Source organism: Conger conger, chromosome 11, assembly GCF_963514075.1.
Source record: "Conger conger chromosome 11, fConCon1.1, whole genome shotgun sequence".
NCBI classification, from domain to species: Eukaryota; Metazoa; Chordata; class Actinopteri; order Anguilliformes; family Congridae; genus Conger; species Conger conger.
This window is the reverse complement of record NC_083770.1, coordinates 11,360,482-11,376,968: the sequence shown is the minus strand read 5'-3', so window position 1 is coordinate 11,376,968 and position 16,487 is coordinate 11,360,482. Positions and strand designations below refer to the sequence as shown.

Here is a 16,487-nt window from a genome sequence, read left to right as displayed (position 1 = left end):
TCCTCTCTTTCTCTCCTCCCTCTCTCTCTGATACAGAGGTCAGTGTGTGTTGTTTTGATGTGAATATTACTCATCTGTAATTCTAATCTCTGTGTCCTGGTTACTGGTGGAAGGTTTCTTTTTGCTACTGTTGTTTTTTTTTACCTGGCAACAGTATTGAGAATAACATCCCATAATCAGCCGACCCCAACAACCTCTCTGCGGATTCTTTTCATTGGGCCTGTTCCGGTCCTGTTCTTATAATTGGTCTTTTACAGCATGTACGCATGAACGCTTCAGCATGTACAGAACAACAGCTGTCATATTGATGTTAAGAACTGAACATTTTGTGTGTTTGTGTGCGTGTGTGTGTGAAAGGGAAGGGGTGGGGGGAGTGAGTGTGCGTGGGTAACAAGATGTGTGCCTTTGAGGGGGAGAGTGAGTGAGTCTGTATGTGTGTGAAATCGAGTAGGATGTGATGACAGTCTTCTGTTTATGCATCTAAATAGCTCGGTTCTTTCTGCCAGAATAAACCGCCCTCAGATTACATAAAATGGCCCTTTATTTTGGGAAGGGAAGCCTGCTAATAATAGTCTCAACAATATTGCACAAATCGTCTAAAAGTCATAACACTGAAGCAGATGATAACATGCAGTGTGGCTTCATTTGCCTTTGAGAAAGAGTTGTGTTTCTGTTCATGTTGTGCAGTTCATAGTTCTTAGGCTCTGGATCAATGTAATGACAGGATATTGGAAATACAAACTTCTGTTCACGTCAATGGTAATTTGTAAAAGGGAAGGTTTTGCATCAATGATGTAATTATTATTGAATTTACACTATTTTAGTCCAGTTGTGTGAGTATGGGGGCACTAAACCTCAACTAAAATTAATCTTATTCACTAGATTGATTGATTGATTGATTGATTGATTGATTGGTATGTCAGATTGGTGAATGTAGTTACTAGTTGCTGACCAACGGTACAGCCATCTTATTGGTCACAGTTGTAGTGTGGTGCAGACTGGCTCAGTGCAGTGATCTATCTCTCTTTTATTGCTGAGTGAAACGTTCTTGTCTGTCTTCCTCCCCGTGGTAGCTCCTGAATGAAGCCTCTGCTTCTCGATGTTATCTCTGTGCTTGAGCCAACATGGCTGCCTTTGGGCTCGGCTCACTTCCCACTGTAATCTGATCAACTGTCACTCAACTGGAGCTGTCTGTGACGGTGATGGATTGCTCTCCGTAGGGGGAGCTTTGAAATTCATTACATTTCATTCTTACCTTGAATAATAAATAATATTGGTGTGATATCTCGGAGACTCACCTTTCTCATTGAAAAAAAAATTCAGAGTCTTTGATGTAATCCTCAGTGCCCATTAATTATCCGTCTTAAATTTGGATGACACACTGTGTTTGCAAAGTGTCTGGGTGCTTCCTGGAGATCTACTGTCCTGTAGGCTTTCTTTTCAACCCTGATATAATACACCTGCCCCCTACTAATTAGCAGCTCAATGAGATCTCGCATTGGGCCTGTCTTAGAACATGTGATGGGAAAATGTTCCCTAATTCAAAGTGCAAAATACTTGGATGTACTGTAATCTTTTTCTGGAAAGATACGCCCACACATTGAGAACTCAGTGTGACAGTGGAGCTAGTCTTTACACTATTTCACCCGGTAACTTCATCTGTGTTTGTGTGTGTTTATGCAACTTCTGTTTTTAATAACACTCATAACACAGAATTCAGGCAGATTTTAGTGTTGATATTAATTATTTTAAAGAGATGATGTAATGCTTTAAGTCTTAAAGGGATGGTGTAATATGCCCTATAATGTAACTGTAAAGACTTGGCGTTACATTCAATTCTTAGAGGTATGGAAATAATTTTAAAATGTTTTAATTCCCAAAGAGATGGTAGAATGTTTATTTCTTTTAAATAGCAGGTAAACATTATATTCTGAAAGGAATCATATAATAATTATATTTCTAAACGGATGCTTTAACACTTTAAGAGTTGGGGAAATGGTTTCATTTGGAGCCAGCGTCATATTTAATTCTTAAAAGGCCGGTGTCATGCTTGGTTCTTAAAGGGCCGGTGACATGTGTAGTTCTTAAAGGGCCGGTGACATGTGTAGTTCTTAAAGGCCTGGTGACGCGTAATTATTAAAGGGCCGGTGTCATGAATAATTCTTAAAGGGCCAGTGTTGTACTCTTTAGCTGTAGCAGTGTTCCCTGCATGTAACAGCAGAAATAATTGTCCTGACTCTTTTTACCTCGCTTACTGTCTTCACTCACTGACTGATCACTCATCCACTGGGACTATTAGCAGGAACTGCAGTAACACTGTTTTACCACTGGGGGCAGCAAAGAGATTGTAGCAGTAAAGTCATGTGATGGATTCAGGGGCCAAGAGATTGATATCTTCCCTGCAGCTTGCAAACTCCAGTGGTTACCAGAGATATTGCTGTTTATTAGGCCCCTGGTTCAAAAAAGCAAATTTCCCCCTTGAAGTCAGAACTATGAGTTTACCCTGGCCCTGACCGTTGGACAGTACTTTTAAATTCTAAAGTTTCTTCGCACTGAATTATTTACTCTGCAGGGGCCATTTTATTTCTGAGCTGCACTAAATTCCCATTCATTCCTTCATGTTTAGGTACCCAGTGCACATGCTCTGCTGCCAGAAAAAGCCCCACACTAAAACATGGCAGCCTCCATGAACTGGCTTCATGTGCCATTGAGCTCCCATAGGAATCCATGGAGCTGGTGAGCGGAAGCTGTGTCCAGTGCTGGAGGTGGATCGGCCTGCGTTTGAGTCTGTCGGTTCACATTACTGCTTATCGCCACATTTGAGACAAGCCAGAATCAGCAAAGGGATAAACGCGTATGAAAGTGCGGTGACAGGGTTGTTAGTGATTCGGGGGAGATTAATCCCGTAATGGTAATAGCCTTCCCCGGGTGACGGCCGCTTCCCCTCTGCTGAAATCCCTGCTCGTTATTTTCCCCTAAAACGGCGGGATTATGGAATTACAGCCGCGTGTAGGGGGGCCGCGCTCTACCGCCGGTGTAAACGTCAAAAACATTTAACTGGTCCGACGAGTCGTCAGCCCTCCAAGCGGACAGCCTCCATCGCGCGTCGCCCTCTAAACGTGATTTGGGTCTGCTAAATTTGGAAATTGCTAAAGCCGTCGCTGGTATATTGTCATTTTTTATTGACATTTTTGACAGTGTTCAGCAATAATAAATTTTTTTAAGAAAGACGATTTATCCCTTAAGCGAGGTGAAATGGAGCCTGTTTGTGTTTCACGCCTATGACAGAGGAGGAGGCGGGGAGACCAGACTGGAACAGCAGGTGAAGACTGAACTCCGCTACATCACGAGCGCGGCTCTCACACGATACGAACAAAAACAATGCAGTCTCTCCCTCCTTCATTCATCCAGAGAAGAGAAGAGAAGAGAAGAAGAGACAAAAATACTTTTTCTCCTGACGACAGCAATCCTGCCGACTGCCCTTCTTCTCTCCGCTTCTGAGCTCTGATTGGACGAGGGCTGCTTTTTGAACCGAGACTCCTCCCCCCGAGGGCCGGCGCCTTTCCTTCTCACTGAGGGAGCCATGGCAACCAGGTTTTCAATCAAAGAGCCCCAATCCTGGAGGTGCGGAGAAGGAAGAGTACGCCAAGTAACGCTGTCGCCATGGCAACATGTCACAGGGCTCGCACTGGCAGTCTGGGGTGTGTGTGTAAATATGTACGTGTGTCTACGCGTGTGTGTGTGTCTACGCGCGTGTGTTTATTTGTGTGTGTGGGTTAGGCTGTGTGATATGATATGAGGAAAATGTGTCAACGTTGTTGAACATTGTGACGACTTGCGATAAGTAAACAAATATGCACAGGTCTAATGGCTTTCTGCTTTAGGTACACTGCTAACATTGACCAGACAATGAGCAGCCTATGCCCACTGAACAAAAGTAATTAAATACATTATTTCCAACATGCTTTTATTGATCAATTTGCACATGAACAGCCAACGGATTTAACAGAACATGAATTTAAATAAATACTTCACAGTGCTGTTTATCTCCCGTGTTCGTGTCTCGATGACGATAAATATACGACATGTCGTGCTGCCTTAGTGTGGGTGTGTATGTGCAGTTTGTCTGTGTGTGTGTTCGTATGCAGGCTTTTCCCTTCATCGGTATTTATTTCACTGCTAAAGGCCTGTGTGTGATAGTCCTGGTCTCCTGAGACAGATGGCAGATACCCCGGACCCCCCCCCCCCCCCCTTCCTGAAGTCATTAACACAAATTACATCTCACTGCGGTCTGCTAATTACAGCACCTGGGTAATTATGAAAATCCAGCCAAACAGCTGAACCTTGGCTTTGAACTGGAGGCCGGCTTGCCATCCTGACCTGGGCACCTGTTCCGGAAGCAACCACAGGTGTGCCGCGGCCCATAATTCAGTGCGGCTAAACGGGTGCCTGGGTGTGGGGAGATCAGCAATTTCATCTGTTGTACTCTCCAGACCATTATGAACAAACAAAAAATCCCAGAACACCAAACTGTTCCGGGCAGCAGTCTTCCATCCTTAGAGTCTAGTCTAGCCACAATAAATAAATAAACAGTTTTGGCATGCAACAGTAAATTATTAAATTGAAGTCTCCTTGTCGGGGTCCTTGTCCTGGCCTCCCTTGTAGAGCCAGACACAATCAGTGGGGAGCTTTGAGTGGGTCCATGGTTATGCCCTGGATTTTCTCACAGTTCTGACCTGGTTCTGCTGCAGTTCCCCTGCGGTTCCGTCATGGTTACGCCCTGGTTTCTCTCACAGTTCTGACGTGGTTCTGCTGCAGTTCCCCTGCGGTGCTGTCATGGTTACACCCCGGTTCTCTCACAGTTTTGACGTGGTTCTGCTGCAGTTCTCCTGAGGTTCCCTCATGGTTCTGCCACTGTTCTGCTGCAGTTCTGTCACTTTTCCACCATGGTTCCTTGGACTATGCGATATGTGACAACATTGTTGAACATTGTGATGACTTGCTATAAGTAAACAAATATCAAAGTGTGCACAGTTGCTGCAGTTCTGCCCCTTTTACACCATGGTTCCTTGGGCTCACTGTTGACAAATTCTGGAGGAGTGAGTCAGTGAGTGAGTGAGGGAGGGAGGTACAGAAGGCAGGTAGGTCAGTAGGTCAGTCGGCCGGGTGATTGGTTGGTCAATTCGTCAGAGAGCGCACTCAATCACCACGAGGCTCTCTGAGCCCCGGTTCCCCTCTCTCCTTCCCCCTGTCTGTTCACCCTGAGCCCCAGTTCCCCTCTCTCCTTCCCCCTGTCTGTTCACCCTGAGCCCCAGTTCCCCTCTCTCCTTCCCCCTGTCTGTTCACCCTGAGCCCCAGTTCCCCCCTGTCTGTTCACCCTGAGCCCCAGTTCCCCCCTCTCCTTCCCCCTGTCTGTTCACCCTGAGCCCCAGTTCCCCTCTCTCCTTCCCCCTGTCTGTTCACCCTGAGCCCCAGTTCCCCCCTCTCCTTCCCCCTGTCTGTTCACCCTGAGCCCCAGTTCCCCTCTCTCCTTCCCCCTGTCTGTTCACCCTGAGCCCCAGTTCCCCCCTCTCCTTCCCCCTGTCTGTTCACCCTGAGCCCCAGTTCCCCTCTCTCCTTCCCCCTGTCTGTTCACCCTGAGCCCCAGTTCCCCCCTCTCCTTCCCCCTGTCTGTTCACCGCTCCTGCTGCTTAATGAATGAGTGACAGCTCTCCCTCAGTGGCCATCTGTGGCTGAGCAGATCCTGCTGTAACTACAGGGAGAGAGCGGCTAAGGACCAATGACACTCAACAGGGTGTTAAAACCGAGGTAAGACTGCTCGTCCGGCAGTCAGAGGGTTGCCGGTCCGATCCCCCCGCCCTGGGTGCGTCAAAGTGTCCCTGAGCAAGACGCCTAACCCCCACGTGCTCCTGACGAGCTTGTTGGTGCCTTGGATGGAAGCCAGTTGCTGTTGATGTGTGAGTGTGTGTGAGTGGATGAATGAGAGGCATAAATTGTAAAGCGCTTTGGATAAAAGAGCCATATAAATGCAGTCCATTTACCGTTTACCCACAAGTATGTATCTTTAAATGCCACCACATTACTCAGAACATGGAGAGAAACAAACAAAATGAAGAAGACTGAATAAAATAAACATTTGTCCACCTGTGATTTTTGGGTACACCTGTGGATAGTGTGGTCTGCAGGTACACCTCTGGATAGTGTGGTTTTTGTGGGTACACCTTGCTCTTGGATACTTGTCCTAAGCACAGTATTTTCTGCATATGAAAAGCTCAGGGGAGTTGAACTCATTATAACTGTGGAGCTTTAAAGTCTGCTGGCTTGCTGTAAGATTACTGGACTTTCCCAACCATGCATACAAATGAGGGTTTTAAAGAATAAATGCTCTCGTAAGGTCTCACATTAAAGAGACACAGCAATTATCAAATGTGCCAAATGCAATCGCTAATCATAAAACGCTCAAAATGAAAGAGCGATCAAGCTCATAACCTTCATTCCTCGCTGTGCCGAGGCGAGGATTTTAAAACACTGCTGTGGTGTTTGTGCTGAGATTCTTGGCCTGTAGGTTAGTTGTGCCACTTCTAATCAAGCCTATAGTTGTAAAATCACGATCTACCTAAGTTGTCACAGGCTAATAGAAAGTGCCCTTCACTGCCAATAACATATGGTGCAACACGTGTCATAGGCAGTGATTATTACTGACAGGGGCATTTTTCTACAGTGGGTGAGAGTCAGACGTGGGTTAAATACTTTTTCTGAAATGCTAAAAATGCCCATTCGACAGCAATAAGATTGCTGCAGATTACTGTGAAAGAATCCTCTTATTTTTACGGACATTTGGAACAAAATTCTTGGTTTTAAATTACTGACATACAAGTTTTTGTGTCAGGGCACTGAGAATGCTGAAATGTTACAGGCCTGTGAAGAGTTTTAGATCCATGTTTTGACCAGTGTTCATTACATTACATTACATTACAGGCATTTAGCCGACGCTCTTATCCAGAGCGACGTACAACGTGTCCAATGTCCCCACTGCATGATGGGAGAATTCACTGAACCCTGCGAGAAATCACATCTGTCAAGTATGAGCCAATACTGATTGATGCTAATGCTAATGCTAATGAACAGTTCCATGGAGACATCTTTGTATATGTAATCATGTATGATATGAGAAGGGTTTTGTGTGTGGTCGAGTGCGTCCCAGTACCAAAAAAACGTATCCTCCTTCCCTCCACTTGTCTCCTGCCCCCCATACTCCCAGATAGGAGATAGCTGGTGGTGGAGGAAAGGAGGATACATTTTTTGAGGGCAACACCGTCTGTAGTAGAAGTGTTGTCCATTCTTATCCAAAGAGGGCACCTGATTCTTCTTATCAAAGTCTTGATCGAAGACCGTGATGAGTCAAATAGTTAATAGAGACAAATATCATAGTGCTCAGCTAACACAAAAACCCGCACCCACACCAGCCGTTTCTGGCTAAGACCAGCCACCCCTGCAGCAGAGCAGTGTGCTGTGTATGTGAATGCACTGCCCTCTTGTGGCAGGTAGAGGAACAACACGTTGACGGTGTCCCTAGGAGCTCCTCTTCTCTCGGGGGCGTCCCAGCGCTCCAAAAAATGTATCCTCTCATCCTCCACTCATGTCCTCCCGTTGTGGAGGACACATTGGGACGCACCCCTGTACTTCCACGGTCCCTATCGGCTTGAGGTGAGCCGTGAGTCCACAGACCCGGCGAGACGCCGTCAGCGTCGATCTGGCCCATCGCCTGCCGTCGGCGTTTGCTGTGGCGTGACGAAACGCAGGCCTGAGGAGCGGCCTGTGACGCACCTGCGGTCCTGCAGCGAGGGAGAAGCCCAAGCCGGGGCTCTGGCAGGTGGCAGCTGTCTCCTTGGTGAAAGCATGTGCTGGTTAAATGTTTTATTGCGTAGTAACAGGCTGTCTTTATTATCACCCGGCTCTGCTGCTCATATCAGCAAGACGCCGCTGACTTTCACACCCTCTCCCACGCCGAGAGCGCCACCAGCCCAACCAGCTGTCTGAGGGACAGGGGCATCTGCTTCTCTCTGTCCCTCTCTCTCTCATGCTCTCTCTCTCTCTAACGCTCTCTCTCTCTCAAATGCTCTCTCTCTTTCTGTAATGCTCTCTAACACACTCTCTGTGTCTCTCTGTCCCTCTCTCTCTAACACTCTCTCTCTAACTCTCTCTAACACTTTCTCTGTCTAACTCTGTAACACTCTCTTTAACGCTCTATCTATGTGTCTCTCTGTCTCTCTGTCTCTAACACTCTCTCTCTAACACTCTCTCTCTAACTCTCTCTCTCTCTAACTCTCTCTAACACTCTCTCTAACACTCTATCTCTGTGTCTCTCTGTCTCTCTCTCTCTAACACTCTCTAACTCTCTCTCTAATGCTCTATCTCTGTGTCTCTCTGTCTCTCTCTCTCTAACACTCTCTAACTCTCTCTCTAATGCTCTATCTCTGTGTCTCTCTGTCTCTCTCTCTCTCTAACACTCTCTCTCTAACTCTCTCTAACACTTTCTCTGTCTAACTCTGTAACACTCTCTAACGCTCTATCTATGTGTCTCTCTGTCTCTCTCTCTAACTCTCTAACACTCTCTCTCTCTAACTCTCTAACACTCTCTCTCTCTAACTCTCTCTAACACTCTATCTCTGTGTATCTGTCTCTCTCTCTAACTCTCTCTAACACTCTCTCTAACGCTCTATCTCTGTGTCTCTCTCTCTCTCTCTCTCTATCTCTCTCAGGGTTGCTGACACGCACGTGTACATCTCTTCTGGTATTTGGGCGAGTCTGTTTGACCTGTTTACAACATGCAAGCTGCACGCCGTGCGTATTGTATTTCACAACACCTGTGGTCACACAGCCATACAGTAGAAGAACCCGTGAACTTTAAGCAAACATACAATAGAACTGTAAATGGCCATTAAATGTGTTTCTATGTGTATGTGTCAGAGAATGGGTGTGTGTGAGAAAGACAATGAATGTGTGAGTTTGCGCGTGTGTGACAGTGAGAGAGAGCATGTATCTGTGAGTCAGTGAGTGTGTGTGTATATGAGAGTGAATAATGTAATAATAATAAAGAATAAAGTTGAATTGAGAGTGTGTGTGTTTGTGTGTGGGTGCAGGTACATCTATTTGTGCATGTGTGTGTGCGTGGGACTTTTGATGACCGGCATTGTTCAGCGCTTGCGATGTTGGCCAACAGGCTTCATGGCTTCAAAACCTGCTGGGACGGAGGCGTTTTTATCACTTCTGCTAATAAATGGACTGGTTTCATTATGAACCGTCTGCCTTGTTTTTCTCTCACGGAAGAGAAAAGGCAGTTCTTAGATGTGGTTTCCCAAAGGGGAACAGAGTGCTGCCATTCCAGGTTTCTTTTAAAGTTTTAAATCAGGTGAAAAGACCATTTTTCACACTCAGTTAAGCCTTCATCCAGTACGCAGGCACTGAGCCCCTGGGTGATTGATTTTTACTTTATCTGTGTGTGTGTGTGTGTGTGCGTGCGTGCGTGTGTGTGTGCGTGCGCGTTTGAGAATGTATGAGTGTGTGCGTGCGTGTTTGGGAATGTATGTGTAGTGTGTGCTTGTGTGCAAATGTGTGTGTGAGCAGGTGTGTGTTTGGAAATGTATGTGTTGTGTGTGTGTGTGTGCGTGATTGAGAATGTGTTGTGTGTGTGTGTGCATGTTTGAGAATGTATGTATTATGTGTGCTTGTGTGTGAGTGCATTGTGGGTAAGATGTTGGTGTTAAGCTATGGTTATTGTTCTGTATGTTGAGCAGATTATCTCCTCTCTGTACACACGTAGCACTAGTGACTACGGCAATGAAAGTACTGTCAGTACTATACTGCAGCTGTGACAGGTGAACGATGCTAAGATCTAGCCTCTTATTTATGAACACATAAATGGTGTCAGTGCAGCTAAATTGTTGTTAAAGCACCTCAATCCCAGTCAAACACAGTGCTATACTGCAGCATTCAGAGTGTTATTCTGCCTCAGTCGTTGTATGACCGCGTGTGCGTCTGTTGCCCTCTGGTGGAAGTCTCGAGGTATAGCACCCACGCGAGACAGCGCTGAAAGCCTGGCTGATCCTGGTCCCAGGCAATGTGAATAGCAATGGCATTCTATTCACACATTCTGAATGTTAAATATTTGCTCAGGAAATCCGTAGGAGGTACAATCAGGGGAATTAAAAAAACGATTTGCCCCTTCCGATTTACGGAGTGAGCCGGGAGGGGGAGAGGGGAGGGCTGCTTCGCCAGGTGGCGGCGCGCCGTATCTCTGAAGAACATCAGCCCGTTTCGACTCTGACCGCGGTCTCCTGAACATGAGACGCCGCGGGCTCATGACGAGCGCTTCCTGGTGTTGCGGCGCGCTGGTTTGCGGCACGCTGGTTTGTGTCGAGTCACACAGCCGCCTGGTGATAGAGCCCGGCTTCCTGGCCCTCTTCCTGTGCCGCTCTGACAAGCTCCCCCCCGGCCCTCGCTGAAGCTCCGGCACGGCAGCACTCATGAGGAGGAGGCGTCTGTTCGCGGTTCACAGGTACGCGGACGCGGTCTGGCGTGCGGCGGGCTCGCTCGAACCCGGGTTCCCACAGGGGATGGGTTCAGGGGGGCTGGGGGCGGTGTGTGGCTGTGTCTCCTCTCTTCTTTCGGTTGCCAGATTGCTCGTATTTTGTGCTGCAGTGGAAGATAAGAACTAGAGGACGTGTAACCCGTACCGCATACACTACACACACACGCGCGCGCACACACACATGCACACACAGACACTCAAGTCTGGAAAATAAATCTGTATTTTCTCTCAGTGTGTACCTGTTCTCAGTACTTGTTCCTCTGTAACTGTTCCTCTGTACCTGTTCCTCAGTAACTGTTCCTCTGTACCTGTTCCTCAATAACTGTTCCTCTGTACCTGTTCCTCAGTACCTGTTCCTCAGTAACTGTTCCTCTGTATCTGTTCCTCTGTTCCTCAGTAACTGTTCCTCTATACGTGTTCCTCTGTACGTGTTCCTCAGTACCTGTTAGTACCTGTGCTCTATATTACATTAGTTATTTATCTGATGCTTTTATCCAAAGCAGCTTACAGTTGATTAGACTAAGCAGGGGACAGTCTTATCATGGCTACACCGGGTCCCAGCCATGTACCTCAGTCACTAGGCTACAGGCTGCTGTATGTGTGTGTGTGTGTGTGTGTGTGTGTGTGCTTTGGCCCTTCTGTAATGTCTGCAAGGAAGGAGAAACTGTGCATTACTGTTACTGCAGGCTGGCTGACATCTCTCTGACCACAGAATTATGCAAGAGTGTGCTTCTCTTTTTCTCCTTCTATGCTTCCCCTTTTGTGTGTGTGTGTGTGTGTGTGTGTGTGTGTATGAGAGAGAGAGCCAGAGAGTGCATGTGTGTGTGTGTATGTTTCTATGGGTGTGTGTGTGTCTGCGTCTATGTGTATGCGTCTGCGTCTATGTGTGTATGAGAGAGTGTGTGTCTGTGCATGTGCGTGTGTGTGATCATGTATGCATGTAAGAGAGAGTGTAATTGTGTGTGTATATGAGAGAGAGTGCACGTGTGCACGCGTGTGTCTGTGACTGTGTGACCGTGCATGCATGTAAGAGAGTGTGTGTGTGTGTGTGTGTGTGTGAGCGAGGGAGAGGGAGAGAGATAGAGTGCATATGAGTGTGTGTACAGTATCTGTCTGTGTGTATGAGAGAGAGACCGAGAGTGCATGTGGTCGTGTGTCTGTTTCTATGTGTGTGTGTGTCTGCGTCTGTGTATGCGTCTGCGTCTATTTGTGTGTGAGAGAGTCTGTGCGTGCGTGTGTGTGACTGTGTGACCGTGTATGCATGTAAGAGAGTGTGTGTGTGTGTGTGTGTGTGCGTGTGTGAGTATATACTCAGACTAATTATTTATCACATCATCTTCTTTCCTGCTATTTAATGGACCCCCTCTCTCTGTCCCCTCTCTCTATTTCCTTGCTCTGACTCAGTATAATCTCCTGTCCCTACCCTGTGTCTGTCTGTGATGTGCAGTAATAGCAATCATATGACAGGTCGCAGTGTTTGGAGATCTTAAAGCTCATGTGTTCGTTCCTCAGACTGCATGAATTATTTACTAAACGTCTCAAAACAATATTTTTACATCAAGAGACGCTGATGCCCTGATGTTTAAAACACATTCCACATCCCACCACAAGGGGGAGCTGAAGCTCATTATGAAAAGCAGGGCCACATCAGCCTCCAAACCTGGATCTGACACAGAGATCGCTGCAGCGATCACAACCATGATAAACCCATAGGGGAGACCGGAGATGGTTGTCACATGGGTTGGTTGTCACACTGCTTAGATCTCGCTCCCTAGAAGGTGCTGAAAGTGTTTTTACAGTTTTGGGGTTCAGAGTTCACCCATTTCAATGACACATCATTCAAGTGCGGGGGGGTTTAATGTTTTTCATGTCAAAAAGTAACCTTTGAACTCATTGATGTCTTTCTTTTGTACTTCTATGCTATTAATTCATCTTCAAACAATTATGAACATTGAAAACTATGAAGGGAGGGCTATCATTTATTTAGGTTTTTATTTTGTTAGGCTACAACGTGTGGTCACTAGCTACAATTCTAGCAAAATGCACTGTTGGGGATGATTGTCACATTTACTGTGGGGTTGGTTGTCACATAATTTTTCATGTCAAATCTATAGCCTAAAACAAATATCTATCCATGCACGTGACATGTTGTCTTTGATGTACATAACCAGATATGTGCTTTTTACCTAAGAAGTACCTTACCTCATTGAGAACCTTTTGCTGTGAAAGGTTGCACAGAAAACAATTTGTGCATATTTTTCTTTAATTTCAACAGTCAGTGTGTTCTACATAAACGTTTTTGATGTAATAGATAATCCTGTGACAGGGTTAGATGTCACAAATTGACAGGCTGTCTCTGTGGGTTTCTAAATTTTTACTAATATTATTGCAAGAGGTTAAAAAGGTATACTATTACCTGAGACTTAAACGGTTGCAGTAGTGTTGAAATGACGCGCTGAAATTGAGTGAGTCACAAGTGAGTAAAAAGTGTGACAACCATCTCCGGTCTCCCCTGCAACGAGGCGCTGCTACGTGATGAACGTCACATCGTATTTCCCCCGTTTCCAATGGCAACAGACCAGCTGTTGCTCTGGGGCCAGTGCGCATAGCAGATTGGCAGGCATGGATCCAACGTGCCAGAGGATTTGGCCACTATGTGTCAGGCTCATAATTTATCCGACATGGCAGTTAAAACTTTGCCATTGTCTTTCGCAGTCCGGGTTGTTTATTCGCGGTTATTTTTACACGGAGTTGCACATTCACAGAACAGCTTGCCAGGTCACACAGTGAGCCCTGGCTGGTTCAAGACCAGACTTGGCATAGTGCTATACTTTGTCTTGGAGATGCAAAATGACAAAACTATCTAGGGTGAACGACCAGTTTGTGTCAACAAATGTTCGTTATAAAATTGTGTTCTTTGAATTGTACGTGGTTAATTATTGGTTTTAGTACACTAGCTGTGACACTGAAAACGATTGTTGGGTAGTAGTTGACGTACGACAGGAACGGGGAGATCGTACCCAACAGTTAAAATTGTAAAGCAATGCCAGATATGCGTGCCCGACAGCGTACGCTTAACGCCCACCTTGACAGGTGGAATGCGATCTTAACCCGTCCGGTTACGCACGAAAAGTAACCTCAATATGAACTTTACAGCGCCGGCGATGCCCACAGTGTAATTCCTGTTTCACTATCACAGATGATTATTACATTTAGAAACGGTTAGGTGCATTTGCGACGTTGCGACTGATAGTAATACGAAGCCGCGCAAGATGGCAATTCCCCGTCGTCGTCTCGGATTTCTTAGAAGTGATTTTTTTTCTCTCTCTTTTTTTTTGGACGCAGAACGGGGCGGACGCTGCCGATATTTGTCGTAACTACGACGCTTCTCTATCCTTTCCCGCTGTCGGGTTCACAGGTAAACCTGTTTTGGGCTGTTTCGTTGGCTGTCATTTTGGCTGTGGGGATGCTGCTGCTTTAGCCTCGGGGGACGCGCTTTGCTGACGTAAGAGTCCAGCCAATTAAACCGAGTGTGAAGCTCAAAGCCCGTTGCCCGGGGTGAGGGAGTGCCTTAATGAGCAAACAAACACCTGAACGCGCGAGAGAAACCTCGCTCGTAACCACAACCGTTTTTTGGAATCAACTGCTCCTGTTACCTTTGGGCGAAACCACTATTTCTCTCTTTACATTGCAAGACAGTCCAAATGACCAAAATTGGGTCCATAGGTTGGCTGGCAGACGAGGCTATGTTCTCACTGCGGGTTGTTGCAGTAACTGTTTCCCCCATCATCTGTTGTGCTTCCCAAAACTGTTGCTTAAGCACACCTGCGCAGATGAGGTCATACGGTACCATGGAGACAAGGTATTGGGTTCCGAGGAACTCCCCGTACGTAGATCAAGCTGGCTCACTGTTTTTAACATGGTCTGAAAGGATTACATGCCAGGCTGTTAACTATGTAGAATAATTGAAGCGGAATAATTGAAGCTTCATTGGAAGTCTGCTTCCAATGAAGAAGTTGGATGTTTTTTGTATGGGAACAGCTCAGAGTGTAAGAGGGATATGTGTAGCTATGTTGTAAGCTGTGGGGGTTCAGAATTTGTGTAACTAGGGCCTTGCCCTGGGGTTCTATTTGAACTGAGTTATGTACACTGACTCATTCCTGCCATCTTTCCACACTGAGTCCCCCGGTCTGCTAAGACTCTGCCGGTATCATCCATAATCAATTATTTCATTTATCATCCACTGGCTTTTTATGAAAAGCAGTCGTCCTTGAAGTTATGGAAGGCAGTGAAAGATCACTTAGTTTCCGGAGGATGTCTGTGCCGGTCTTTTGTGATGTAACAGTGAGAGTCATAGTTTGTCTGTAGATGGGCTCCGTGCTGGCCAGTTAGGGCATGTCAATGAATGTACAGTATGAGCTTTTGCTGTGGGCAATGAGAGCTACAGTATCACAGCTGTGTATAAAGTCATTATTTTCTTTAAAGCGCAAACAAAGCAACCAATCAAATCCCAAGAAAGTCATTCTGAGGCTATAGGATCCTTATTTAACCCAGCGAAAATCGCCTGTGAAAACTGATTAACCCAGTGAAAATCATGGAATGCAAGTACAGTAAGCTCTCTCTCTCTCTCTCTCTCTCTCTGTCCTTCTCACTCCCTTTCTCCTCCGCTATTTCTCTCCCTATCTCCGTCTATAAATTCAGTTCATTATGATTTATTAGTAAGAAATGTCTACAAAGAACTAGTTGTCTTCTTCTCTCTCTCCCTCTTTTTCTCTTTTCCATTCTGTCATCTTTCCCTCCTTGTCTATTTCTCTCACTGTCTTCCCCCTCTCTTTCTCTCTCTCACACTCACACACACACACACACACACACACACATTCACGCTGTCTGTCACACCCTCTCTTGGCTCCGCCTCTCTCTCCCTGTTGTTAAAATCTTACACGGTCCTCGTGTTCCTGCAGTTCAGTTTGTCCATGTGTTTGCGCTCAGTTGGGTGTAGAGTTACAGTATCGCGGCGTCTCTCTCTCTCTCTCTCTCTCGCGCTCTCTCTCTCTCTCTCTCGCGCTCTCTCTCTCTCTCTCTCTCGCGCTCTCTCTCCCTCTGAGAGCGGAGCTCGCTCGTCCAGCGAGGCCGAGGCTGGTTCTTCCCGGAGGCGAGCGCGGGACTCACGCCCGGGCCCTCTCTCTGCGGGAGCTGAAGAGTAGCTACCTGGGACTGGGTGCTGGAGGTTCGGGGGCTGCCCCCCGGGTCTGTGAGGATTAGGGTGGGGTGGGGACGTTTTGAGGGGTGTTTAAATCTGTCTCGGGGGCCAGGGTGGGCCCGCTGGAAACCCAGCCCACATTATGAGCATCGTGGTGAAACATCGGTCCCGCTCAGCCAGCTGTCTCAAGAACATGGACGGCATCTGGTACAGTCTTTCTCTTTCGCGCCTCTCTTTATGCCTGTTTTCTCTCTCTCACTTTCTCCAGACGTCTCTCTCTTCTTCTGCCTCCCTTTCTCTACCCCTTTTTCATGTTCTCTCCTTCTCTCCTTCTCCCTCAGGTGCTCCATCTCTTGCTCTATCCGCTGGTCTGTGATGTGCTTCTTTGGGTGTGTATGTGAGAGAGAGAGAGAAAGAGAGAGTTGTAGATGCACTTCTATGTGTATGTATGTATGTATGTATGTATGTATGTATGTGTGTGTGTGTGTGTTGTGTGTGTGTGTGTGTGTCTGAGAGAGAGAGAGAGAGAGAGAGAAAGAGAGGGAGATGTGGATGAGTTTGTGTTTGTGTGTATATGTGTGTGTGTGAAAGATAGTTTTTATGGATGTGTTTCTGTGTGTGTGTGTGTGAAAGAGAGTTTGTGTAGTGTTTATGTGTGTGTATGCATGTCAGTATGTCTGTGTTACTGTATGTTTG

The 16,487-nt window shown here is 46.5% G+C and overlaps 1 protein-coding gene across 5 annotated transcripts in view; it reads left to right on the top strand.

Moving 5' to 3' along the window:
• Positions 1-16,487, top strand: part of pde4d (phosphodiesterase 4D, cAMP-specific) — a 103,829-nt gene that overhangs the window by 50,687 nt on the left and 36,655 nt on the right. Inside the window, exon 1 of one of the 5 annotated variants that reach the window (XM_061260767.1) lies at positions 10,495-10,558. The exons of 2 other annotated variants lie outside the window; for them this stretch is intronic. In XM_061260767.1, coding sequence (XP_061116751.1) covers positions 10,527-10,558 — 32 coding nt within the window. In that variant the 5' untranslated portion in view covers positions 10,495-10,526. Of the gene's footprint in view, positions 1-10,494; positions 10,559-13,989; positions 14,010-15,668; positions 15,999-16,487 lie in introns of those variants that run through there. 2 more of the 5 variants (XM_061260769.1, XM_061260766.1) reach the window with 2 other exon arrangements.